At 35.5% G+C, this 25,181-nt stretch overlaps 2 protein-coding genes across 6 annotated transcripts; both read left to right on the forward strand.

The window, feature by feature from the left end:
* The first annotated feature begins 2,296 nt into the window (after positions 1 to 2,296).
* Positions 2,297 to 5,787, forward strand: LOC129000466 (uncharacterized). The gene is made up of 5 exons (XM_054427429.1): positions 2,297 to 2,345; positions 2,731 to 2,818; positions 3,498 to 3,533; positions 4,373 to 4,417; positions 4,952 to 5,787. The coding sequence occupies exons 1-5, from the start codon at positions 2,310 to 2,312 to the stop codon at positions 5,785 to 5,787; spliced, it is 1,041 nt and encodes a 346-aa protein (XP_054283404.1). The 5' UTR covers positions 2,297 to 2,309.
* A 178-nt stretch (positions 5,788 to 5,965) lies between these two features.
* Positions 5,966 to 24,961, forward strand: LOC129001501 (uncharacterized). 5 transcript variants are annotated; one of them, XM_054428812.1, is made up of 18 exons: positions 5,966 to 6,068; positions 7,225 to 7,309; positions 8,068 to 8,103; positions 10,288 to 10,326; positions 10,474 to 10,509; positions 11,773 to 11,808; positions 12,678 to 12,713; positions 13,202 to 13,240; positions 13,733 to 13,759; positions 19,051 to 19,077; positions 20,080 to 20,106; positions 20,988 to 21,014; positions 21,353 to 21,451; positions 23,029 to 23,064; positions 23,240 to 23,266; positions 23,514 to 23,549; positions 24,002 to 24,037; positions 24,497 to 24,961. In XM_054428812.1, exons 1-18 carry the CDS (start codon positions 6,021 to 6,023, stop codon positions 24,871 to 24,873), a joined length of 1,074 nt encoding a protein of 357 aa, XP_054284787.1. In that variant the 5' UTR covers positions 5,966 to 6,020; the 3' UTR covers positions 24,874 to 24,961. The 5 variants fall into 5 exon arrangements, with proteins under 5 accessions (XP_054284787.1, XP_054284789.1, XP_054284788.1 ...); XM_054428814.1 differs by lacking the exon at positions 11,773 to 11,808; XM_054428813.1 differs by lacking the exon at positions 10,474 to 10,509.
* Positions 24,962 to 25,181: the final 220 nt, after the last annotated feature.

The following is a 25,181-nucleotide window of genomic DNA, read 5'->3' on the forward strand; positions in this document are numbered from 1 at the left end:
ATGTCACAAGTTACAACTATGAGCAAATCAGACCTTTTCTACAAGGCAACTTCATGCAGTGAGGATGTTTTAAGTAAAATAGTTTTAAGCCATTTTGAAGAGTTTGCAGTTATAGAAGACCAGTGTCCAGCCTTGTGAACATCAACCTTTTCCCTTGTGTTCATTCCTTTTGGATTTATTTGGCAGAGGTAAGATTAGTCAATGGTCAATTGTGTAAATAATTTGTACCCAATTTTAATTTAGTTATGATTTAAATACTTTTCAATTTAATATCTGGTTCTTGATTTGGAACTAATGGCCAGACATGCAAACTGAGGATTTGGAATATTTGAGAGTACATCATTATTTTAATAAGTGAGATATTTTGTCAATTTGTTAGTTTTATAATTTTATCTATGGTAAATATTATAATCCAACGCTCTCGAACAACAGATAGGACAATTATTTTAATATTACATTAGTTAACTATTTTGGGATGTATCATGAGATATTTGGACACTTTCAGGATCTATTTTGTTTAGATATAAGTATTTGTTTTTGTCTCATATTTATTTATTACTGTGTATTATGTGTCTTATGTGCTCAATAATTCATCTTAGTGTCGGCCGACAATTTCTAATTTATTTTGGTAGTTATAAAATGGAAGTTAAAGGTGCAAATGTTTTGCAACTGATCAGTAAATATTTTCTTGGGTAATCAAATCTTTGGTATTCATTCATATTGCCTAGTAGCCTTATCTTAGAAGCTATAGTGTTTCAAATCAAAAATATTAGATTTGTTTGATTGCATATTTAGTTGGTAGATAAAAAGAAAAGATAATAATCTCTGCTGTCATTGATAATAGTTGAATTTTTATAGAAATATTATTTGAGACTTGTATGTTTGGTCAATTTCATTTATTTTAATATAGCCTCTGCCATATCTTTTTAGTAACTTTGTTTAAAAATTAATCACATTTTCTTTTTCCTTGGAATATTTCCTAGTTCGGTTTCTAGGAAGCTTAAAACTAGGTGGTGCCCTTTTCATGAAGAACTTTAGATTAATTAAGGATGAACACTCTGTTCATATACATCGACCCACCCCAGACTGAGCAACCTGAGGCCAGAATGTAACAATATATATTTTTATATGTGTCCGTTAGCACGATAACTTGAGTAAAAATGATCCAATTGTGATTAATAATTTGGTACAAAACTGCATACCTTTCGTATATTCAAACGGGTTGCGAACCAGAATGATCGCACTTTTGGAACAAGGTATATTAAGGGAGCCTATTCATAGAGTCAACATTGGGTTTTCCCATTCCCCCCCTTAAAACACGAACTCTTGCAATTTGTTTCTTAACTATATTGTAGAGGTCATGTAAAAATTAGTTTTGTATGTTGATGCGTTATTACCGTTTAATGGTTACTGAGAAAAGCTAAAAACACATTGTTTGTAAAATTAATCCATTATCGACGGAGTTGTGTTTCATAGTAAAATAATTTTCTCCATTCTAAGCTTAACAAACATTTCAATACATTTCTTTTAATTAGGTTAAGGTTATTTAATTTGGTTTAAATTTTATGTTTTTAAGAAAATAAGTAAATGGAAATTCACTTAATCTGCAGGTTTGCTGTGGCAGGGATATTGTTATTTGTTGTAACGTTAATATGACCACTATAACTGTACGTGCTGCTTCACATTCAACACTTGAAGGTTGTCTATGTTATTTAAGGTTTAGTAATCGCCGGGTACCTCGTAGTAAAATTTTGCAATAAGCAGACAATAGTAGAGGGATTATAAAAATAAAATATCCCCATAACTGAGCGGTAAAATAATTGCCTAGTTCACAGATAGTTACCGATCCAATCATAGGTAGTCGGTAGCTTTTTGATGGTTCATAATAAGTTCAGCTGTCTTTATTCATTGGGACTTTCATACATACTAAAAAACATGTACTCAAAAACATGCTCTTTGATTTTGTGTTATGGCTTGTAAAAATGCTGATTGATGGCAAACAACCAATATAAAAGCAAAAGTTTATCTATGGTTAGGCCAACATTTTAAACAGAATAACACACGAATAGCAATAGTATACTAACTGGTACATGTTTCGTTTGATAAAAGATATCCCAGCTAAACCATCAAAAAATTAACTTTTAGTTTATAATACAATAATGTAAAACATATAACAAAATCCGTTGAACAAAGCTAACATATTGCCGCAGCATAATGAGGTGATGTATCTAAATTGGTATAATTACACCCAGAAGGTTATTATCAATAAATGTAAACCACATTCGGTGGAAGAATACAGGTTCGCCACAATGAATATCCAACCTGTCTTATACCTTCTGTCTTTTGTGAGTATTTTAGCTTCAAAATAAGTAAAATTATCATATCTAAGGTATTTCTTAAAATTAATAGTGCTCTCATATATACTAAAACAAATATATACATTTTTAAGGTTGCTAGAGCAAAATTATAAACACAAATTTTCTAAGCATTATTTGCTGTAGCAGTATAAAAAGTATTCTTACAACATTATATACTCACCCATTTGGTATTCACTCCTTTAAAGATTTTTATCATGATAGTCGAAAGCTCTGGTTAAGTCTATTTAAATATTTCTTTTTGAATAACTTGTGAAAGAGGCTTGATTAATGCAGTATTTACAAATATTATTATGTCAAATATATATAGACAATGACAACGTTAGTTTTAAGCTAATGATTATTTTGATTTCAGTTGCTGGACAGTTTATATCCTTCACGAAGTCAAGCTGGCATTATTAAATGGTTGAAAAGCTCAAGTAGTGGCTTGAAGAAAAATGAAGGTAGAACAATAAATAGAACGCATTTTGAGTAAATGTAGGTCTACTTAAAACCAAAACGTCCCTTTGAGTGTTGTAATATTAATTACAACACTTAAAACTCCTTATCATATCTATACATCGGTACTAGCAGTTCCCGATTTCGCTATTGAACGATTTTGTCTAACAAGGACCATTGAAGTGTATATCCTGAATGTTTTATGTTGCAAAAATGTATGTTTCATTTTAATAATGGTTAGGGAATCTATTACAATAAAACAATTCATGAAGTAAATAACGATTGGTTTATTGGTCATTGCATTGGTTTTATTCTAAAGTTGTTATATTGCTTCTAAAACTTTTACTACTTAACCACGAAATTTATCTCTATATATTAGCAAATATATACTGTACTTATCAACAAGACTTTTCCTCTTGGTTACATTTACATTTGGTTATTAATGATTACACCAGCTATAAATACTGATTTGATAATACTGCAGGAATAAATGTTTAAAAGCTGTGTAAATATGATTTCCGAATTTAAATTAAACAATTAGGTTTAAAAAAAATCATTTTACATGGTTTTTAAGTATTATATAATTAGTAAATATTCTCCAAGAAAGAACCACTTGTTCTATTTTAGTAAACATATTTTAGTTTTAAATAATAAATCTTCTTGTAAAATTGTTTTTGTTCTTAGTGTATGGACCGCCAAACGAGGAAAACTCCAGCGAAGGTGAGATACCACACTACTGATTTTTATATATTTAAATACCCTACATGCACAATGTGTTTCCAATACTTTTTCACCATATGGAACCTACCCCCATATATTTACGCTTCAACCCATGTGTCTAGATGTGCAGATGTAAGAACTGGTTACACTTTTGATTAATCGAATTAACCAGATACAAACGCAAATAACATTTTTTGTAATATTTATTTGTTAACATTTCTGATTTGTAGTTTTGCTTAGGAACCACTATTGCGTATGTGCGCTGACGTTCTACTAATAGTCAAAGGTATGTGTTACCACTTACCAGACGCTAACACCTCTTGCTGCATAACCTAAGTTGGGTGAGCGGCTAAGGTGTGCTGTATATCAAACTCTTGGCTAACTCATAAGCATTTTTTATGTTCTTTGATACCAAAGTTTGGCCAGTCGAAGCAATGATAAAAATTGCTACAATAACCAACAGTGCAAACATCATAGTGTATAGTTGAACATCTGGGCGAAGCCTGTATCGTTGAAATTGCGAAGATCACTATCTTCACCTGAAGTTTCAAATACATCAAACGCCCAAGTTTCTGATTCGTTGGAGCTTTCCTTCTTCGAGGAAAACTAAAATTCAAATGAAAATTGAACAACAATGTCATCAATCATTTCCCCCCCAAGTATACTTGCTGTAACCACCCAAAACGTCCTTCACTATCTTCACTAATTGAACGATATAGTCATCCCTTGAAGAACATGATCCGTCAGTCTATTTTGATGGTGAAAGCCTACAATCAACAGCACGGTATATACAGATTGACACGAAGTGTTTTATTGCTATATTATATTCATGTTTTTAGGTGGCAGCCCTTCAAACTTTGTTGTCGGCCCAGCTAATACGAACGGTAAGATGTTATTTGCTAAACTATATGGACAGTCACTTTTCCGTACTAGTTAAATTTATAATTGAATATGTTTAACAGGCTATGCAAATTGATGCTTTTGAAAGCTTCGATCATGTACTGGAAAACGTATATAATCAGTTTAGGTACCTAAAAATCAAACGATTTATACATTTTATAGAGCATATAGAAAAGTTATCAATTTAGGAAACGGTAAATAATCCGATTTACAGTATCAACTTTACGCGCAATAAAACAAATTAGAGACATCTAATGCATGCTCACAGATTCTCACAGATATGTTTAATATTTTAATTGATATTAAATTAAAGTAACCGGTTTGACAGCTAATCATACAATGTGTTCATTTACTTGAGTCGTTTTAGCCACACTTTTACAAAGGTTGTAAGTCATAATACTGTGAGTTGTTGTGAACATTTTTTAATAATAAAAACTTTTATTATCAGATTAAAAAGTAAAAAAATGTAATAATTATTTTGTAAGTATTTATTTTACCTTTATTCTTTGGATTTCTAGGATCGGTGAGACAAACGAGTTCTGGACAAGTGTACAACGTGTTGATTGAGCAACAAAGAGGGAAAACAAGAGAGTGTGAAGAAGAAATAATAATTTCTTTGAAAGATAAGAAACATAAGTCACTCAGTGGAAAATGTACGAAATCTGGCTCACCGAAAATAATAAAGAACGTCGGAGATTTCCTATTAGTGGAAGGTCCTGAAGAAAACTTTTGTGCGTTCTCAACTAATAATAACGAAGTAATATACCTGCTGGATGGAAAATGGAAGAAAGGGGAGTACGGCAACGATAATGCTAACGACAAAGAACTAACTTCAACTGAGGTGGATGAATTGAAAAGGAGGATCAAAAAGTGGCTATCGTTCTTTGAGGAGTCTGACAAAGAAATCGAGAGGCTAAGAAGTTTGAAGAATGCCATCAGAGTCAAATTCTTTAATGAAAGAAATAGACTTACACAATTGCTACATCATGAAAGAGGAACCTGTATACAAAGCCGAAACGAAATAAACCAACAAAAAAATCATGAGTGGCAGAGACACAGTTCAGTGATGAGAAGCATTTATAGCCAAAGAGGATTAGGAAAACTCACCTCAGATGCAGCAGACCGTCTCATAACTGAAGAAGACACTAAATACAACAAAAACATTGACGATTTGGACAAAATGCAAGCCAGAGAAGAAGAAAGATTGGTTGAAGCAAACAATTCTTACGATAAGCAAATGGAAGAAGAAGAGAGTAAAACGGCTGAAGAAATACGCAAATTAAACTTTCTGGAAGGGAAAGAAGTTGAACGAGTTTTCAAACAGATCAAAATAAATATCAGCCAAGGGTGGTAATTTAATTATTCCAGAAATCCTTACTTGAAATAAAAGACTTATCGGTAACATGTTGATTTTTCTTTCAACTATCTCTCAACTATATATCTGTGATTTGTAATACATTTTAAAACATGCAACAAAAATCCGTTGGAACAAAGATTATGTATCGACACAGTCGTCTCTTAATTGGTATAATTATCTCCAGAAGGTCATTGCCAGTACATGCATAACTACATCTGGTGGAACAGTACATGTTCACCATTATGAATATCCATACTACCTTCTACCTTTTATCTTTTGTGAGTACCTAACTAAAAAATAAGTAAAACTATCATATCTAAGGTATAAAACAGAGCTCTTACGTTAACTGAAACATTTTGACATTTGCATACATATTTTATGTTGCGAAAGCAAAATTATGAACACACTATCTGCCATTCTCGTCCTTCGCAATGGAAAGAGAATGCTTATGTTTAAGTAATGTGCTGTCTGAAAACCTATAAGCTCATAAAATAAATTTCCACAGTAAATTTGTTATAAAGCACTGACAAAATCCTATCCGAAATCTTTGTTTATATCAATTAGAAAATTTAAGTCTATTCCTAAGAATGACATAAAATGGGTGAAAGCCGTCATAGCAGAGCCATAGAAGTGTATTAAAATAAAATAATGACTATGTCCATTATGACTGTGGTATATTGGCTCTATTCATGAAAAAAAATCTGCTTAATTGTTTAGTAGTTTACACGTTACTGAAATACTGGTTCATTCAATAAGTACGGGGACTGGTTCACTGTAGCCGTAGCCTCAAAAGAACAGTGGAGGGGGGGGGGGTCAGACCAGTTGGGTTCGATAATCGATATATAACTCGATAGAGGAGTCCTTCACCATTCGGGAGCACTTTTGATCAGTTGCCTACGGGCATTCATTGAGACGCTCCATTTTGGCCTGACGACTCAACGAAAAAACACTAGGCACAAATATCGAGCTCTTGTCTCAATGAATGTCCGTAGGTGACTGAACTAAAGTGCTCCTGAATGGCGAAGAACTCCTCTATCAAACCCAACTGGTCCGCCCCCCTCCACTGCTCTTTTGAGGCTACAGTGAACCAGTCCCGATACTTATTCAATGGAAGGTGTACTCCAAAATTTAATAATATTAATAATAAGTATGGTGTTCTCTGTTATAAGCATTATTTCCAGAAGGTTGTATCAAACGTATCTCATAACTTTATATTACCATTTTCCTCATCACTCTTTTGAAATAAGTTTATCATGATAGTTGAATGAACTTGTTCAGTTTATTAAAATTAAAATTATAACAAAAGCTTACTCCTATGAAGAGACCCAGTTATTGTAGAAGCATCAGTAGTCATAATGTAAGTATAAAGGTAAGTATAAATTCGATAATGCCAACGTTAGTTTTATGCTAATTGTTTAAGTATGTTGCTTTCAGTTGCTGAACTGTTCATATCTTCCCCGAAGTGAAGCTGGTATTATTAGTTGGTTGAAAAGTTCAAGTGGCTTGAAGAAAAATGAAGGTAGAACTATTAAATAGCTACGTAATATCAGTAAACAGTAACAATACAACACTTAATACTCACAACATATTTATTGGCTATTTATAAGCTATAACTTGTATAGCTTATTTACAGTTGGTGCTAGCGGTTCCCGAACTTGCCATAGAATGTTTCTCTGTACAACATATTAAATAAAGGACGATTTCAGTGTAAATCCTGCATGTATTATGTTGCACCAAAGTATTTCAATGAATTTTTGATTTTATATTACGCATTTTTATTGTTATTTTGATGTATGTATTTTTTGCATTTTAATAATGATTAAAACAATTATTAGGTACTATATATATAGCAATCTAACAATTTTTTACGATTAGTTTATTGTTCATAGTTACGTTGGTTATATTTTGTTTTCCTCTAGCATTGCGACATTGCTAATAGGTACGAATTTTACTGCTTAACCACGAAATCCATATACTGTAAAATGATACTAAAACAGGCGCAATACTGAGCGTCAAGCCTATGTTGATAGTCCATTAGCTATAAACAATGTTATAATAATACTGCAGGAATAAATGTTGAAAAGTTGTTTACATAATGGTTAAATAATTTTAAATAAAACAATTAATTTTTAAAATAAGTGATTATAAATAAGGCCTACTATAGATATGAACTGATAAATAGGTAAATATCTATACTGTGAGAAAGAAACCCTGAAGTTACTTATACTGTTATAGCAGAAGTTATTCATAAATTATGTTTTATAATTGTTTTTTTAGTTCTTGGACCGCCCAACAAAGAAAACTCTAATGGAGGTGAGATATCTAACGACCTATCTTCTATTCATCTAATAAACGCTTCATGCAAACTTTATTTTCAATGCTTTATTCATGGTATATGGCTTAGCCCAAAATATTATGCATAAAACATGCGTTTAAAAGTGCAAATTAACAAACTGGTTATATACTTTAGATTCATCGAGAGAAAGTAACGTAAAAAACATGTTTTTTTAAACCTCGTATAGAAATAACTATTGCGTATGTGTTACCACTTAGATTAGACCACACACAAATATTGCTCCGTAACCAAAGTTGGCTGGGCCCGGTGCACCAAACTCTCCACCACCGATGTGTCTTTGTCTGGTGTTCTCTGATACCGAGCTTTGGCCAGTATAAGCTAAAATTATTGACTAAAAACCTACCTGTAGGTTAATAGTCAATGAAACTATGTACTATTACAAATTACTGCTTTATTCAAGTGCTCTATACAGTAGTATCATAAAGGTTGATCCTAGATTGGACTTTGAACTTGGCTGTAAGCAACACCAACACCCATGATTTAGATGTATAGTATTTTCTTACTTGGCAGTACTAGTGATTAAGACTCATTTACCTTATCTTAGGTAATAAGGTAGCCCACAGTACAGTTCGGGGGTAAATACAGGGTCGTTCACGGGAAACGGGTGGATAAAAATTGCCCTTAAAGTCTTAAACATAGAAAAGGTTTTAAAAATAAAAATAACTTTTAATATAGCCATTCACAAAATAAATTATCTTGTTTCTAGTTTTGAATATTTACATAGCTCAAATTACGGCCATTGAAACGACACACATTTTCAAGCCTTGTTCGAAAACTTGTTTCCATAATGTTATAGATTTTTTTAAATTTTGCTCCTGATTGCGACATTCAATTCTTTTAGACACGTGTTTTTCATTGTAAGCACGTGTCTTCAGATGACTCAACAGGGAGAAGTCACACACATCGATGTAAAATAAATCCCCGGGTTGCGCAGTCAGGTTGAAGTACGGATCTAAAACACAGTTAACCATTTAATTTAAAATGATTTGTGATTTTAAATGACATAAATGTTTACGTATGGGAATATTTTCAATTCATTGGTTACTCTCAGTGAAGTAAAATAATTTAAAACTGTTTTTCTCAGGTTAATATCAGGCTAAAATTACTTTGAATCCAAAATGTATTCTTTGTTTCAAAGGTTTTTTAAAATTATACCCTACGGTAAGCATTAAAATGCATACACATAAGCTTGTAAATTCATTTACCATCCTTCGTAATGTAATGACATATTTGATGTAATATAATGATTTATACATAATTTGCCTACAGGATTGATTTATTGATATAAAATGAGGTTACTAACCTGTCCTAATATAATGATAATTACATGCCTGAAATTCAGTATCTACTATCTAAATCCCGTAAAGCGTAAACTGATGCCGAGCCGGCCGAGCTCCTAGCACCAATGACGACCAATAGGGGCTACGGAAGCCTTCTAAAACATAATTGAGTTTCCAATCAACGTATTACCGCACTAGTGACTACCACGACTATCCGCAGTACTATCCTGATAATTAGACCAATTCTTTAATACCAAGGCAACAATTTTGTTGGGATTCGACTATAAACTGTAGGTCCTTTAGTCATCATTTGCTGAATGGGCTATTCATTAAAAGCTGTTTGTACAGGAATATGTTGGCCTTAGTCACTAACAAGACTACAAGATCGCAACACTCATCCTACACTCATCTCAATTCATACTTGGCTAACAAAAAATACTTCGTATGGTTGCCATTTCAATAAAAAGTATTAAAAAAGTATTTAAGTATTACTCTTGACCCACCACGTTGAGTTTGCTCAGTTGACTCACCACTTGTTTACGAAAGCATCGTATGCAATGAAAATTAATGCTATTTGCTCACCGGACGTTACTTTTTCAGCTGATTTAGCCGATTGACTATTCCTGCTCACAAACGTGAATAATAGTGAATAAAGTTGAACAGAACTATCTTGTTTACTATTTACAGGTGTGGTAATGTGATAATTTCCATGTTGTGATAGGACAAATATGTTGCTTAAAAATACTAGAATAAATACATTTTTATGTGTATAGCCAATAAGTGGGGAAACAAATTAATAGTTATTCTTTTCACAGTTAATGTTCTTGTATATATTTTACTAATCCTTGTGTTTAATATTAGATATTGGACTGCCGACGAAACAAGAAAAGCGGAATGAAGGTGAGTTCAATCAATGAAGAGCATATCAGTAAGTTATTTTGCCATAATGTATGACATACAAACTCTAGAGCAGTTAATGATTTTCATAAAAGAGAGTACTTTTGTTCATACAATTTGTTCTGTTACATGAGTTTTTTTTTATTTTAGAACTTGGACTGCCCAGTCAAGGGAATGCTAATGGAGGTGAGATTTTTGCAACGAAAAATGTGAAAACAAAAAGTACCTTACTGTAGGATGACAAAAATAATTTTCTTTATTAATAAACTAGCTGTTTTACCCAATTTTCGCACAGGTAAACTTTTTAATTGCAAACTAAATATATCACCTGTGATATAGCTATACATCTTAGGGATCATCATCCTACGATGGAAATAAACTAGTAATTGATTACTTATACAAGTACTTATTACTATAAGATGTTGCTTTCAAGCATTTGTTTTGTCCCAAACAAAGTCATCTGGAAAGTACTGTTGATTTTTATTGATTTGTACAAAAAAATCACTCTCGGGGTGATCACAAACTATGGGGCTATTTAAGATTTTGATTAACTAATTAAGCCACTCTTCGTTTGCCACCACTCATCCTATTTTCTTCAACTTTATTCAATCAATGAAGAGTTGATTAAGATCTCTTAATCCTCTTCTGATTAAGATTAAGATTTTAATTAACTAATTAAGCCACTCTTCGTTTGCCACCACTCATCCTATTTTCTTCAACTTTATTTTAAAGCACATTTATCAGAAACATTGACCATGGATCATATCACAAAAAACTACTATGCTAGCCATAGAGTATGTCAGGGTCATATGTTATGCCAGGGCCAAATTTTTATGGCCGCTTTTTCATTATTACATTTTAATAGTAATTTTCCATAAATATCATCATAAAAATATCGGAACTGTTGCTTGATCTGAGTCCAGTTAGGGGGGCTACTAGGGCGTAACCTTTTTGTAAAATTTCTATAAACACTATTCTAATATCCCATTTATTACTACCTGAATAATGGTCATATAAAATTTCAGGCTCCTAGCTAGTGTTGAAGTTAGAGAATTAGTGGAGAACCAGCAGGTCAGTGAGTCAGTGAGGGCTTTACGTTTATCCGTCCAAAAACAAAATATTATATGCCAAATGTGATTAGATATCATAGTACCACAACATAAAACAAACATTAAAAAATACCGAGTAGTCGAAAAGTAAATAAGAAACTTAAGGGTAATTCTTGCAGTTAATATATGGCAGTTAAAGTTTGCTCATAATTTATGGCTGTTTTATAAAGTGATTTTTTTTACAACACATGAATAACACCGAATTATGAACCAACAAATTCCATGTTAGACTTTAATCAAAAGGCAAATTAGATACTTAGAAGGCATTTGTTTACGCACTGTATGACAATTAGTGATTGGTTATAACTATGTTTTTCTATTGAAGTATTTTTATTCGTAGGCACAGAACCACCCTTGAAGCAAAATTTAAATGAAGGTAAGATTTAGCACAACACTACTCCATTATAACCAAAATCTTTTGTTATTTATTGTGACCCTTGGTTGGAATATATAATTGATAAAATAGAAGAATTACCTTATCCAACCACAGTTGCTGGTATGACAACTAGTTTCGTTCCTTAGAACATCGTCAGGTCATTGTATGCAACCACATCATCAATGTACTAATACATTGTGGTATGTCAAAAGATTCTTTAAAACGCTGTCAGAATCACAATAATAAAAACTAGTCATGTTGATCAAATTATTAAAATTTAATAAAAAGTGATAAAAATGGTTAAAAATGTAAAGGCTGGCCAGCACTGTGTTATCACTGTCACGGACTAAATAAAACTACTATAGTAAGTTTAAAGTTTAACTAAGACTAAAGTTTTATTTATTAAGAAAGCCCTCTTTGTAAAGTAACTTTAGGGAAAAGAAATATAATTACCCATAATGTAGGTTTAATGAAAATATGGTGCATGCAGTTTTTGTTATAATAATTTTAGAGTAGGAACTCTGTGATTAAGAAATGTTTAATATATAATCATTTAGTTCTACATAAGGCAAACATCCAGCAAATGGACAAAAAGTTGTTTTTCAAAAGGGTGGTCCAAGTCCACTTTGCCTGTTGAAGTTCAGGGAAATTCCGAGATGTAGATAATTAGTTTATTAGTTTGTTTTATTTACTATATGCAATAATTGGGTTTCAGAGGTTTAATTTACATATAAATTATAATCAAATTTCTAAGTTAGAATGTAACTAAAAGATAAACAAGGCATTTGAAGTAATTCATGCAGGGACTGGATCTCAGTTAGTGTTTGGTTAAATCTATGATTTTGCTTTAAACTGGTATTTTTTCGTAGGTACTGGTTCACCCCCCGAGCAAAACTTTAATCAAGGTAAGATATAATGCAGCTTTTACTGAAATTACCAAATCCTTGAATTTGGTATTTGACATATCTTATAGAAAAAATACATGATGAAGTCTTACAGTAATACACGTTTGAACGAATTGTAAAGTTGCTATAGGTGACACTAAAATTTAATTTGCTTGCAGTTAAATAAATGTTTGATGTATTTATGATAAATGATCGTATAAAACATGTTTTACTGTGGAATATATAAGAGCATGGAGGGTTGCAAAGAACGGGTTTTTATTCTTGCCAAAATAGGCCTAAATACCTTTATATATTCTTTACTCTTATGTATCTCTATTTTCTTGGTAACAATTTATAAAATCGGTTCATAGATGCATCATGATAATATTTTTTCTACTGACAATCAAGAAAGAAAAGCAATAATAATGGTATTATATGCAGTCCACAACAGATGGTATTTTCAAAAATTACATTTTGGTGGTTTTTTATATTTTGTTTTTTGTTCTTAGGTGTAGGAGAACTTCCTACCAAACCATATCCCAATGGAGGTGAGATTTTTTATAATAACTACATCGATAAAAATAGATTGTATAAATTTAGAGGATTCAACCTGTAAAAAATAAGTACAAGTAAGCTGCTTGAATTAAAAAAGCCTACTTCGTTTTGATTTATTAAGCATATTTATCAATACTTTTTTTAGGGTGGCGGCCTCTTTTAACCTTTCATTTGCCCGTCCACATAGACTAACTGCCCGTGCGTGGAACGTATCCAGCAAAGCAAGGGGTGAGCCGGTAGAGTACAAAGGTGAACTAGTAGGCCTAATGATAAAATGTTTTCGGCAGTGACCAGGATCCGAAGTAGTAGCCTTTAACAAGTAACAGAGAAAAATGTTTTCCCCAGATAAATAACTTTGTAACCAAAAAGTGAGTAGGTAATCATGAGTAAATAGAGATGTTATAAAGAGTTACGTATGGCTTATAACAGACAGTAGATTTTTGTAATAACATTTGGTTTTCTTCTAGCACTGTTTTTTTTTTCAGTAATTGGACATCCATTTCCCAATGCAGGTGAGTTCGATTTACGAAATATACGAACAAATCTGCTTCTTATTATTAGGTTAGTATATTGCTTAGGTTAACAATGAAAATAATCCTGTAAAAAGTAAAATTAAATTCTAAAGTAATACATTCATGACATGTGGTATTTGTCTTTTTTCATTTTCTTACTCTAAGACAGTGAGTTGGTTTAAATATTCATCATAATAAACCATCTAACCAAGAAGTAAGAAATAAACTGAAGAGCTACATACGGGTTATAACAGAATGTAGATTTTTGTAATAACATTTGGTTTTCTTCTAATATTGTTTTTTGACACAGATAGTAACATTGAAACCCGGCTCCGTGACATGGAAAAGACCATTAAGGCTATGCTGGACACCTTCCGGACCCAGAGAGCCGTAAATCAAGTGGTCAAAAATGGAATGGCCAAACTAGAGGATGACCTTGGCTTTGTCTTTGCCTGCCGTCTGGTAAGCAAGGCGACCATGGAAAAGATTGCCGAAAAGGTGGTGTCCCTGCCCGATGAAAGAGCGCTGCCCTCTAAGAAACGTCGGAGGCCTTCCCCATCGGAGAGTCCTCCAAAAAGAGAAGAAGGCGTCCAGACCAAAAAGACCACGGTTAAGGCCAAGGCGACTCAGACGGACCTCTCGTCTGCTGTGTCCAGATCCTTTTCGGACGTAGCTGCAGCTCCAGCGAGGCGCCGACAGGCACAGCAACCCACGACCCCCCTTCAGGGAAGTTCCCGAAAGGGGTCAGTGGTGGAGACACCTGAGGCTGTGTGGGAAAAACGCCTTTCCAAAAAGGAGAAGAGGCAATTGAGGCGGGCGGAGGTCGCCTCCATGAAGAATGAGGCAGTGAAGGCACAGCCAACCGGCGTGGCCCAAACTGGGCCCGGCTCGGTCCCTGCTCCGAAAAGGTCGCGGCCCAAAAAGCCCAGTACGGAGGCAATCCTTGTCAAACCCTCAGGGGGGAGATCTTTTGCCGAGGTCTTGGGCGTAATAAAGGCCAAAGCTAAACCGGAGCAGACCGATACGGTTGTACGGTCGATTAGACAAACCCGGGAAGGGGACGTTCTCCTTGAACTGGGTAAGTCGAAAGACAAGGCTGCTTTTACTGCCGAACTGAAGGCAGCTGTTGAAGGCCAGGGCACCGTCCGTGCTCTTGAGCCCAAGACATCAATTGAGGTTCGAGACATTGATTGTGTGTCGACGGAGAGTGACGTTGTTGAGGCCCTGAAGAAAGCTGTACCCGAGCTTGCCGGGCAAACGGCCATCCTAAGGGTTTGGCTCACAAAACCCAATAGGAGTCAGCAGCGGATGGCAATCGCCGAAATGGCAGACGCGCTTGCCACTAGGGTGCTGGCACTCCAGCATCTGAGAGTTGGCTGGGTCAACTGCAGGCTCAGACGGAGAGTGGAAGTGAAGAGGTGTTTTAAATGCCTCTGTTTCGGCCATTCCTCCCGAAACTGCAAGGGACCCGACCGAAGCAAGAACTGCCTTCGGTGCGGGGAGGTTGGTCACATCCGTAAGGACTGCAAAGTCGAGTCCTGTTTCCTTTGCAAAGAAAATGGGCTCGCTGACAAACACGTAAAGCATATAGCTGGGTCTGGGCAGTGTAGTGTATTTAAAACTGCTCTACAGCAAGCGAAATCTCTCCCACGAAGATAAGAATCCTTCAGTGCAATCTGGAGCGATCCAGGACGGCTGACGCACTTCTTTGTCAGTTTGCCCTCGAACACGATGTCGACGCTCTCTTAATCAGCGAACAGTACCAGTATCGAGATAGGGACCCATCTTTATGGTTCCCTGATAGTCTTGGTACTGCTGCATTCTGGGCTCGTAATGCAGCTAAAGTACAAGTGCGGGGTCACGCGAATGGCCGAGGTTTCGTTTGGGTTCGGTCCAGGGATGTCACTTACTTCAGTGTCTACCTTACTCCCAACGAGGCCATCCGTGACTTTCGTGAGAAGATAGACCGCCTAGAAGAGAGCGTGCGCGATACCACCGGACACGTCGTCGTGGGTGGGGATTTTAATGCTAGGGCTGTCGAGTGGGGAATGACCCTCACCAACTCCCGGGGCAAGTATATTCTGGACTTTGCTGCCAGAGCCGGACTCGTTGTACTGAATGAGGGCAACACGCCAACTTTCCGCCGCCCTGGGATGCGGGGGACGATCCCAGACATTACCCTTGCATCTGAGTCCCTTTTGCCAAGGATCAGATCCTGGAGAGTCCTGGAGGATTACACGGACAGTGACCACCAGTACATAATTTTTGACGTCCTGGATGGTCATCAGAGACAAGTGGCAGCGTTTCGTCAAGTGCCCGTTCGATGGAACATTAAAAAACTGGACGTGGCAAAATTCAATGGAGCCATCCTACGAAGAACGCCGGATATTCATCCCGCAACTGGCGTGCCTCACGCAGAGGCGTTAGTTGCATCCACGATGGAACTGATTGTCTCGGCCTGCGATGAATCTATGCCTCGCAGGAGATACCGGTGCAATAAGCGTCCTGTGTACTGGTGGACTGCCGAGATTGCGGAATTGCGACGAGCAGCATTGAGAGCCAGAAGACTTGCTACCAGGGCTAGAGAACCCCTAGACAGACGGCGTAAGTCGGATGCTTATAGGGCGGCTAGGAGGTATCTTCGTCGAGCCATCAATCGGAGTAAACGCAGTTGCTGGGATAAATTAAGGGACGATGTTGATTCCAACCCGTGGGGCCTGGGTTACAAACTTGTAACCAAGAAACTTGGAACCCGCTCTCCACCTTCCGTTATGGACAGGGTCACTATGGAGAGGATAGTCGAGTCCCTTTTCCCGGCTCACGCGTTGCGACCACTGCGGGATTTCGGAAGGGTGGACGACGTCCCACTTTTCAGCCCTGAAGAGCTGGTGGCGGCCGTCATATCCCTGAAGAACAACAAGGCTCCTGGTCCTGATGGGGTACCCGGTGAAGTCCTCAAGAAGGTTTTGACTACCAACCCCTTGATCCTTTTGAGCATGTACAACGCCTGCCTGGTCGAAGGGGTTTTCCCCTTGTGCTGGAAGACAGCTAGGCTTGTGCTTGTTGGGAAGGGCAAGGGAGACCCAGATCTGCCATCCTCTTACAGACCTCTGTGTATGTTGGATACGGCTGGCAAAGTCCTCGAGAAATTGATCCGTTCCCGGCTGAATTCAGCCGTTGTCGCTGCGGGGGACCTCTCCCCTCGTCAGTATGGATTCAGGACGGGGCGATCAACGATTGATGCGATTGAGGAGGTGAAGCAAGCAGTGATGAGAGCTGAGGATTTTAACCACTACTCTCGCAGGGTTGTGCTGCTCGTAACGCTCGATGTGCGAAATGCATTTAATTCGGCGAGGTGGTGCGATATGCTGGACGCTCTGGAGAACACCTTCCACGTGCCGGCATACCTCATGCGCATCATAGAGGATTATCTCCAGTTTCGCCTCCTAACGTATGACACTGCGGAGGGCCCGCGGACGATGAGTGTCACTTCTGGTGCTGCCCAAGGTTCCATACTCGGCCCAGACCTCTGGAACGTCGCTTATGACAGCCTTCTGAGGTCTGAAATGCCTGAGGAAACGGTCTTGGTTGGGTACGCAGACGACGTTGCAGCTTTGATAGCTGCACGTAGCGTTGAGCTGGCTCAGCTAAAGCTAAACCGAGTTATGCGTACCATAAACGCATGGATGGCAGACCACGGTCTCTCACTTGCTCTGAGCAAAACCGAGATCGTGATTTTGACAAAAAAACGGATTGACACCATCGTGCCGTTGAGGGTGGGAGCCGTCGAGGTTCAAACTGTTCGTTCTGCCAAGTATCTTGGGGTCATGGTAGACAGCAAGCTTAGCTGGCGGGATCAGATCTTCCGAACAGCGGACAAGGCCGCTAGGGTGGTTTCTTCTCTTAGCCGGTTGATGGCCAATGTCGGAGGGCCTCGGTCCAGTCGTAGAAGGCTGTTAATGTCTTCGGTCCAGTCCGTACTCTTGTACGGTGCGGAGGTGTGGGCAGACGCACTAAATAAGGAGGCATACAGGATGCGGCTCGCCCGAGTGCAGCGTCAGGCAGCACTGAGGGTAGCATCTGCCTACCGAACAGTGTCCGAGCCCGCCGTCCTGGTGATTGCTGGAGTCATCCCCGTCAAACTTTTGGCGGCGGAGAGAAAGGCAATTTACCGGCGCCGCGGGGAGGACGAGGCACGAACAGAGGAACGCACCCGCACCTACCAGCTGTGGCAGGAGGGCTGGGAACAGGAGACACGGGGACTCTGGACCAGGCGACTGATACAGCAAGTCCAACCTTGGGTTGATCGGCGGTACGGAGAGGTGGACTTTTACCTCACCCAATTTCTGACGGGACACGGCTTTTTCCGGTCGTACCTGTTCAGGATGGGCAAAGCCGTGTCTCCCGACTGCATATACTGCCCAGGCATTCTCGATGAATTGGAACATACATTTTTCCACTGCCAGCGCTGGGAAAGGCCCCGCCTGGAGGCTCAACAGTTAATAGGACTGCTGTCGGTGGACACGGTCATACCGATTATGACGGAGGGTGAGGACAATTGGACCTGTGTGTCACATTATGTCCAGGGTATCCTCCGCGCCAAGAAGATCGACCTTGACCGGGATGCGGTGTAGGTCATAAAGAATCAAAATGCCAGAAACGGTGCGAGCCCTGAGGGCTTAGGTCACATGTTGGCCTGACTTGAAGTAATGTGACAAACAATTCCAGGTCTGTGTCCAACAGAGTAGAGGGGGTTTTTTAGTGATGTCTGATAATTTCAGGAGTCTCACACTACAGGCTGGCTACCTGTGTGCGTAAAAGCATTTTCCCTCCTCTCCCTAAAAAAAAAAAAAATATTGTTTTTTGTTATTTGCAGGCTTTGGACATCCTCCCAATGCAGGTGAAATCTGTTTATAAAATAAAAAAAATCTGCTTCTTATTACTAGGTTAAAATTGATTTTTATGGTTTAAATGTTCAATTTTGTTGAACAATTAAAGCATATGTTATGTTATTGTTGTTGATGTTGCTTAGTTTCACAATGAAAATCATCCAGTAAAAAGAAAACTTATAAAAATATTCTAAAGTATTAGATGTTATTCATGACATGTAGTTTTTGCCTTTATTCATGTTTTCATTCTAAAACAGTGAGTTGTTTTTTTTAAATATTTATCATAATAAACCATATAATCGAGAAGTAAGAAATAAACTTAAGAGTTACGTACGGGTTTTAACAGACAGTAGATTTTTGTAATGACATTTGGTTTTCTTTTAATATTGTTTTTTTTTTCAGGCATTGGACATCCACTTTCCAATGCACGTGAGTTTTAATTACGAAATATACGAAAGAATCAGCGTATTACTATTGGGGGAAATCGTTTATTTATATTAAACTGTTTATTATCGATTAAACAGTTCAACTATAGTTAGTATATTGCTCAGTTTCACAATAAAAATTATCCTGTAACATTTAAACATAACCAATTTAACAATTGTCAATTTTAAAAAAATTAAAATTTTCGTAAGATAAACCTAGAGTAATGTATGTCATTCATGACATGTGGTTTTTGTTTTTATTCATGCTTTCATTGTAAGACATTGAGTTGGTTTATACAGGGTGTTTCAGTAAAGCGTAGCGGGCTATGCAGATTCAGATTCTACATGCAAAAATAAGTCGAAAATGTAGAATAACTTTTTTTTTTATTTCGGCTTAGTTTGGCCGTAATCCGCCATTTTGTATTTTTTTGAAAATAATTAATAACTCAAAAACCCTTGGAGATATTTTTATGAAACTTGGTACAAACTTTATTTCTACAGGTATAAACATTCTCCGAAAATATCTTTGATCAGGCTCATCAAATTTCAAAATGGCGACCATTTAAAATTTTTGTTTTAATGGCCGGTTTTCATTGTATTTACTTAAAAAATTTTAAATGGCCGCCATTTTGAAATTTGTTGAGTCTGATCAAAGATATTTTCGGAGAATGTTTATACCTGTAGAAATAACGTTTGTACCAAGTTTCATAATAAAAATATCTCCAAGGGTTTTTGAGTTATTAATTATTTTCAAAAAAATACAAAATGGCGGATTATGGCCAAACTAAGCCGAAATCAAAAAAAAGTTATTCTACATTTTCGACTTATTTTTGCATGTAGAACCTGAATCTGCATAGCCCGCTACGCTTTACTGAAACACCCTGTATATTCATCAAAATAAACTATCTAACCGAGAAGTAAGGAATAAACTTAACAGTTACGTACGGGTTATAACAGACAGTAGATTTTTGTAATTTGGTTTTCTTCTAATAATGTTTTTTTCCAGACTTTGGACATCTTTTTCCTAATGCAGGTGAGATCTTTTTACAAAATAGAATATTATAAAAAAATCTGCGTCTTATTATTGAGTTGAAATTGTTTATTCATAATTCAAATTTCGAACTATAGTTGGTATACTGCTTAGGTTCACAATGAAAACTGCCCCGTACAAAATTAAACTTAGTAAAATATGAGTAATTCATGTCATTCATGACATATGGTTTTTGTCTTTATTCATGTTTTCATTCTAAGACAGTGAGTTGGTTTACATATTCATCATAATGAAGCGTGTACTAATATTTATAGTAACGGTACTGGACTCATATGGATCGTTAAGGCTTAATATGTCCAATTTATAGATGCGTGTGATATTCTAAGGCGAATAATAATACACTTAAATTAATTACTGAGTTAAACCACATCCATATCACAACCATTTCGATGATCCAATATTTCTAATACATCTGATTAAATAATAAGCTAAGCAAACGTAAAAATTCCATTCGAGTGTGCCGAAAAGTATAATTTACATATTAAGCTGGTGTAGTTAATAGTTCCCTAAACCCCTTAATCCCCCCCCTTTCCTGAAAGATTTAGAACATTGTAGAAATATTAATTCTAGTGGTAAAACTGATCCAACTGTAGACCGGCGTCCAGCACGGATCCGCTCGGGTGACTCCTGGCACCCAACTCCTTCTCTCACGACCTTTCCTATATCCTCCCCAAGTTCTCAAGCTATCATCTGATTTGCGGTATGACGCGGTCCTCTGTGACGCAAGCGTCACAATTATAAACTAAATAACCAAGAAGTAAGTAATAAACTTAAGAGTTACGTACAATTTAACCAGTATAACAGACACTAGATTTTTGTAATAACATTTGGTTTTCTTCTAGCACTGTGTTTTTTTTTTACAGATATTGGACATCCACTTCCCAATGCAGGTGAGTTCTATTTACGAAATGTACGAAAAAATCAGCTTTTTTTGTTAGGTTGAAATTGTTTACGGCAATATTGTTAAATTCTGTTAGTATGTTGTTTAGGTTAACAATGAAAACAATCCAGTAGAAAGTAAATTGTAAAATACATGTAATACATAGCATGTGGTTTTTGTCTTTATTTATGTTTTCATTCTAAGACAGTGAGTTGGTTTAAATATTCATCATAATAAACCATCTAGCCGAGAAGTAAGAAATCAACTTAAAGAGTTACGTCTGGGTTGTAACAGACAGTAGATTTTTGTAATAACATTTGGTTTTCTTCTAATATTGTTTTTTTCCAGACTTTGGACAGCCTTTTCCAGACTTTGGACAGCCTTTTCCAGACTTTGGACAGCCTTTTCCAGACTTTGGACATGCAGGTGGACCTTTTCCGAATGCAGGTGAGATCTTTTACATAATAGACCATTATACAAATCAGCGCCTTATTATTGAGTTGAAATTGTTTTTTATGATTCAAATTTCTAACTATAATTGGTATATTGCTTAGGTTCACAATGAAAACAGCCCCGTGCAAAATTAAACTTAGTAAAATATTTTAGAGCAATGCATGACATTTATGACATATGGTTTTGTCTTTATTCAGGTTTGCATTCTAAGACATTGAGCTGGCTTATTTATCATAATAAACAGTTACACGCGGGTTATTGCAGACAGTAATTGGCAATAACATTTGGTTTTCTTCTAATATTGTTTTTTTTTTTTAGACTTTATAAATCCTTTTCCCAATGCAGGTGAGATCTTTTTACATAAGAGACTATTATTAAAAAATCAGCGCCTTATTATTCAGTTGAAATTGTTTTTTTTATGATTAACATTTCTAACTATAGTTGGTATATTGCTTAGGTTCACAATGAAAACTGTCCCGTACAAAATTAAACTTAATAAAATATTTTAGAGTAATGCATCTACTTGAAAATCTTCCTCTTTGTGAAAGAGGAGGGGTTTGTTTGGTGTAGTATTTATCTAAGATTGCTACAGCGTCATTGAATCAAATATTACTTACGGGTGTAGGATGCACCGAGTCGAATAGAATTTTGAAAGGTTGTGGGCCTAAGTGTCCTAGTAAAATTTCTCGTTTCTTGTCTTCATTCTTGACGTTTTCGTTCCTTAATCCGATCTTCAATCGTTCATACCAGTAAACCCAATCTTCGGTCGTCCGTCAAATGAGCTACACTTAAAATCAATATTTTTCGACTGCGCCATTGTAGTGTTGTGGTTTATTATATTAATAGAATAACTATTTTGAAAACATGATGTGTATTCTATGAGAGTAAACAAACAACTGAACTGTAAACATATCGACAATTAATTATTCATCTTAAAACATGTGAAGATAACACCAGCTGATACACTACATCAAGTTTGCCGCCATTTTGGAAAATGACCGCCATTTTTGAAATAATAGAATAATTAATAGTTTTAACGAATTTTATGGTCTTTTTGGAATGTGGATGCAATTTTAAGACTTATTTACTTTTCGCATTTTCGCTATAAACCTACTTGTTTAGGAGCTACATAATGTAAAATGTACACCGGAAGTCATTTTTCCATAGGCTGTAACTCCTAAACAAGTAGGTTTATCAAAAAAATGTCAAGAATAAAAAAGTTTTAAAATTGCCTATTCTATCCGAAAACATGACAAAATATAGGGTGTTTCATAAGAAATTTCAAAGTTGGCCACCATTTTGGAAAATGGCGGCTTAATTTCGAAAAAATGAAATCATATTTTTAACTGCCACAAAAAATAAAGGAATGTCCCCATTTAAAGTTTTCTCTAATTCTAACCGTTTCCGATATCCCAATGGTGGCCTCCTTGAGTTGATCACCCTGTATTGCTTTCACAATGAAAATTATCCTGTTACAATAAAGATAAGCCTAAAGTAATGCATGCCATTCGTGACATGTGGTTTTCGTTTTTATTCATGCTTTCGTTCTAAGACAGTAATTTCTTTTGTAGGCATGGGCTTCTTCAACGATCCTCGTTTCCATGAAGGTAAGAGTTTACAAATTATTGAACTAATACAACAATTATACTTTTTTTAACTTAATATAAACTAAATATGAACTTAATATAAACTGAATAAACTTAAGGGTTACGTGTGGGTTATAACAGACAGTAGACTTCTGTAATAATGTCTGGTTTTCTTCTAATATTGTTTTTTTTCCAGGCTTTGGGCCTCAATTTCCAAATGCAGGTGAGTTCGATTTACAACATATACGAAAAAATCTGTGTTTTATTGTTGGGTTGAAATTTTGTAATTGATTTAACTTTTACTATCGATTAAACTATTCAAGTATAGTTAGTATATTGCTTTGACAATGGAAATTATCCTGTTACAATTAAACTTCGTAAAATAAGCCTAAAGTAATGCATGCCATTCATGACATGTGGTTTTCGTTTTTATTCATGCTTTCGTTCTAAGACAGTAATTTCGTTTGTAGGCATGGACAATTTCAACGATCCTCGTTTCCATGAAGGTAAGAGTTTACATATTATTGAACTAATATAACAATTACACTTTTTTCAATATATTTCTTTATTTATGGAAAAAATATTGTACGAAATTGTAAGATTTTGGTTATATATAATTAAAATATTTTCATTGAATTTTTTTAATATTCAAGAGAAAATTGTTTTATTTAATATACACTGCCAAATCTGTATACAACTGAGAACTAAGAAGCAAACTCTTGGTATGATTAAGAACACGACGGTTAGCGTGTTTTTAACAAACGCTTTTATTCTACCAGACGAGGAAGTTAAAAAATAAACTACTTTGTAGAGAAATCATTTAAATGTTTTTTTATAAACACGCACATAGAAAATATAAAATTAAAAAGTTAGGAGAAACACAAGATCATTTCCTTAAACCGATTTTGTTTTTTAGTTAAAGTTTGTTTTTCTTTTAAGATTTTGTTTTTGCTTCTAGCATTTGATCAACAGAACATTGGATATTCCAATATACGTGAGTAAAAAAAATACAGAAAATAAATATTTGATTTGTCATTTAGAAACAAAATGCTATAGGATATTGGCAACGCATTGTTGTAAATGTTCAATTCTGGGATTTCATTCACACCACAGCAATAATTAAAAACAAGAAAGATTAAACATAACTCATAGCCAAGAGCAGTGTAGTTTGATAGACATTTGAAATTATATTGTTTACAAAAACTAAATAATCGAACAAAGACTTATTAAATATTTGTTTCATTCTAAATTATTTCAGTGCCAAAATCTGAAGTATGATTTGTTGGTTTTCAATTTAGTGTGGCAGTATAATGTACAGCTGTTTGCCATATCTAAGTTTAACTGTCTCTTATATTAGAAAAAGTTTCAGTTAAAACAAACAAATGAGAGGGCAATACATATAACAACACATTTTATGTTTAGTTTTTATTTTATTTATTATTATTTTTTTTAGAGAATGAAGGATCGAATCACAGACTTACATTCTTTGAAGTAGAAATGAAACGGTCGAGGGAAAATAATGCCAATTGCAAAGAGGAAGTATCCATTACACTTCTGGCTAAAAACCAAAAAAGATGGTTTGAGTTACAATGTTTGGAAAATGGAAATCAAAGTAACGTAATGGAAGGACGTGACGGTTCAGTTTTGGTGGGTCATCTAGAGACGAACTTCTTTGCTTATTTACCAAGAGGGGAAAAGTTTTACTACAGAATTAATGGCAAATGGAAAGAAGGTAAATTCGGCCAAGATATCGCAATGGACAAGGAGCTTTCGGATAGTGATATATCTCAAGTCCAGCAAAAGATCGAATCTTCTTTCCCTTCACGTTAAAAAAGGCAATCAATGACTTGTTATAACACATTTAAGTCTGAATAAAAATTTTTTGACACCATGCTTTTACTTGAAAATTGATGGTAACAAACTAATGTATTCTAAAAATATAAGCTAAATGGACGAAATTTATTAACGGTAAAACTGGAGAAAACATTTACTTTGAAGGGCTTACAGCATTTGTTTATTTTACTTTAAAAGTCTTAAATGGTTACTACAGGAAAAATGTGGATTGATAAAAATTGTAAAAACGTTATATTTTTTTACCCTAATTTGCATCAAATTCTAAATTCTTTTAATTTTTTTTT

This window comes from Macrosteles quadrilineatus, unplaced genomic scaffold (genome assembly GCF_028750875.1).
Source record: "Macrosteles quadrilineatus isolate MER2022 unplaced genomic scaffold, UCM_ALF_1.0 Scaffold_8__2_contigs__length_117827958, whole genome shotgun sequence".
Lineage (NCBI taxonomy): Eukaryota > Metazoa > Arthropoda > Insecta > Hemiptera > Cicadellidae > Macrosteles > Macrosteles quadrilineatus.

What these genes read in the sequence shown, in the direction of transcription:
- LOC129000466 (XM_054427429.1), top strand. Translation starts at nt 2,310, where the DNA reads ATGAATATCCAACCTGTCTTATACCTTCTGTCTTTT. An exon ending in TGGCTTGAAGAAAAATGAAG is followed by an intron (nt 2,819 to 3,497) that starts GTAGAACAATAA and finishes TTTTGTTCTTAG; the next exon opens with TGTATGGACCGCCAAACGAG. An exon ending in CGAGGAAAACTCCAGCGAAG is followed by an intron (nt 3,534 to 4,372) that starts GTGAGATACCAC and finishes TCATGTTTTTAG; the next exon opens with GTGGCAGCCCTTCAAACTTT.
- LOC129001501 (XM_054428812.1), top strand. Translation starts at nt 6,021, where the DNA reads ATGTTCACCATTATGAATATCCATACTACCTTCTACCTTTTATCTTTT. An exon ending in ACATCCACTTCCCAATGCAG is followed by an intron (nt 21,015 to 21,352) that starts GTGAGTTCTATT and finishes GTTTTTTTCCAG; the next exon opens with ACTTTGGACAGCCTTTTCCA. An exon ending in CGATCCTCGTTTCCATGAAG is followed by an intron (nt 23,550 to 24,001) that starts GTAAGAGTTTAC and finishes TTTTGCTTCTAG; the next exon opens with CATTTGATCAACAGAACATT.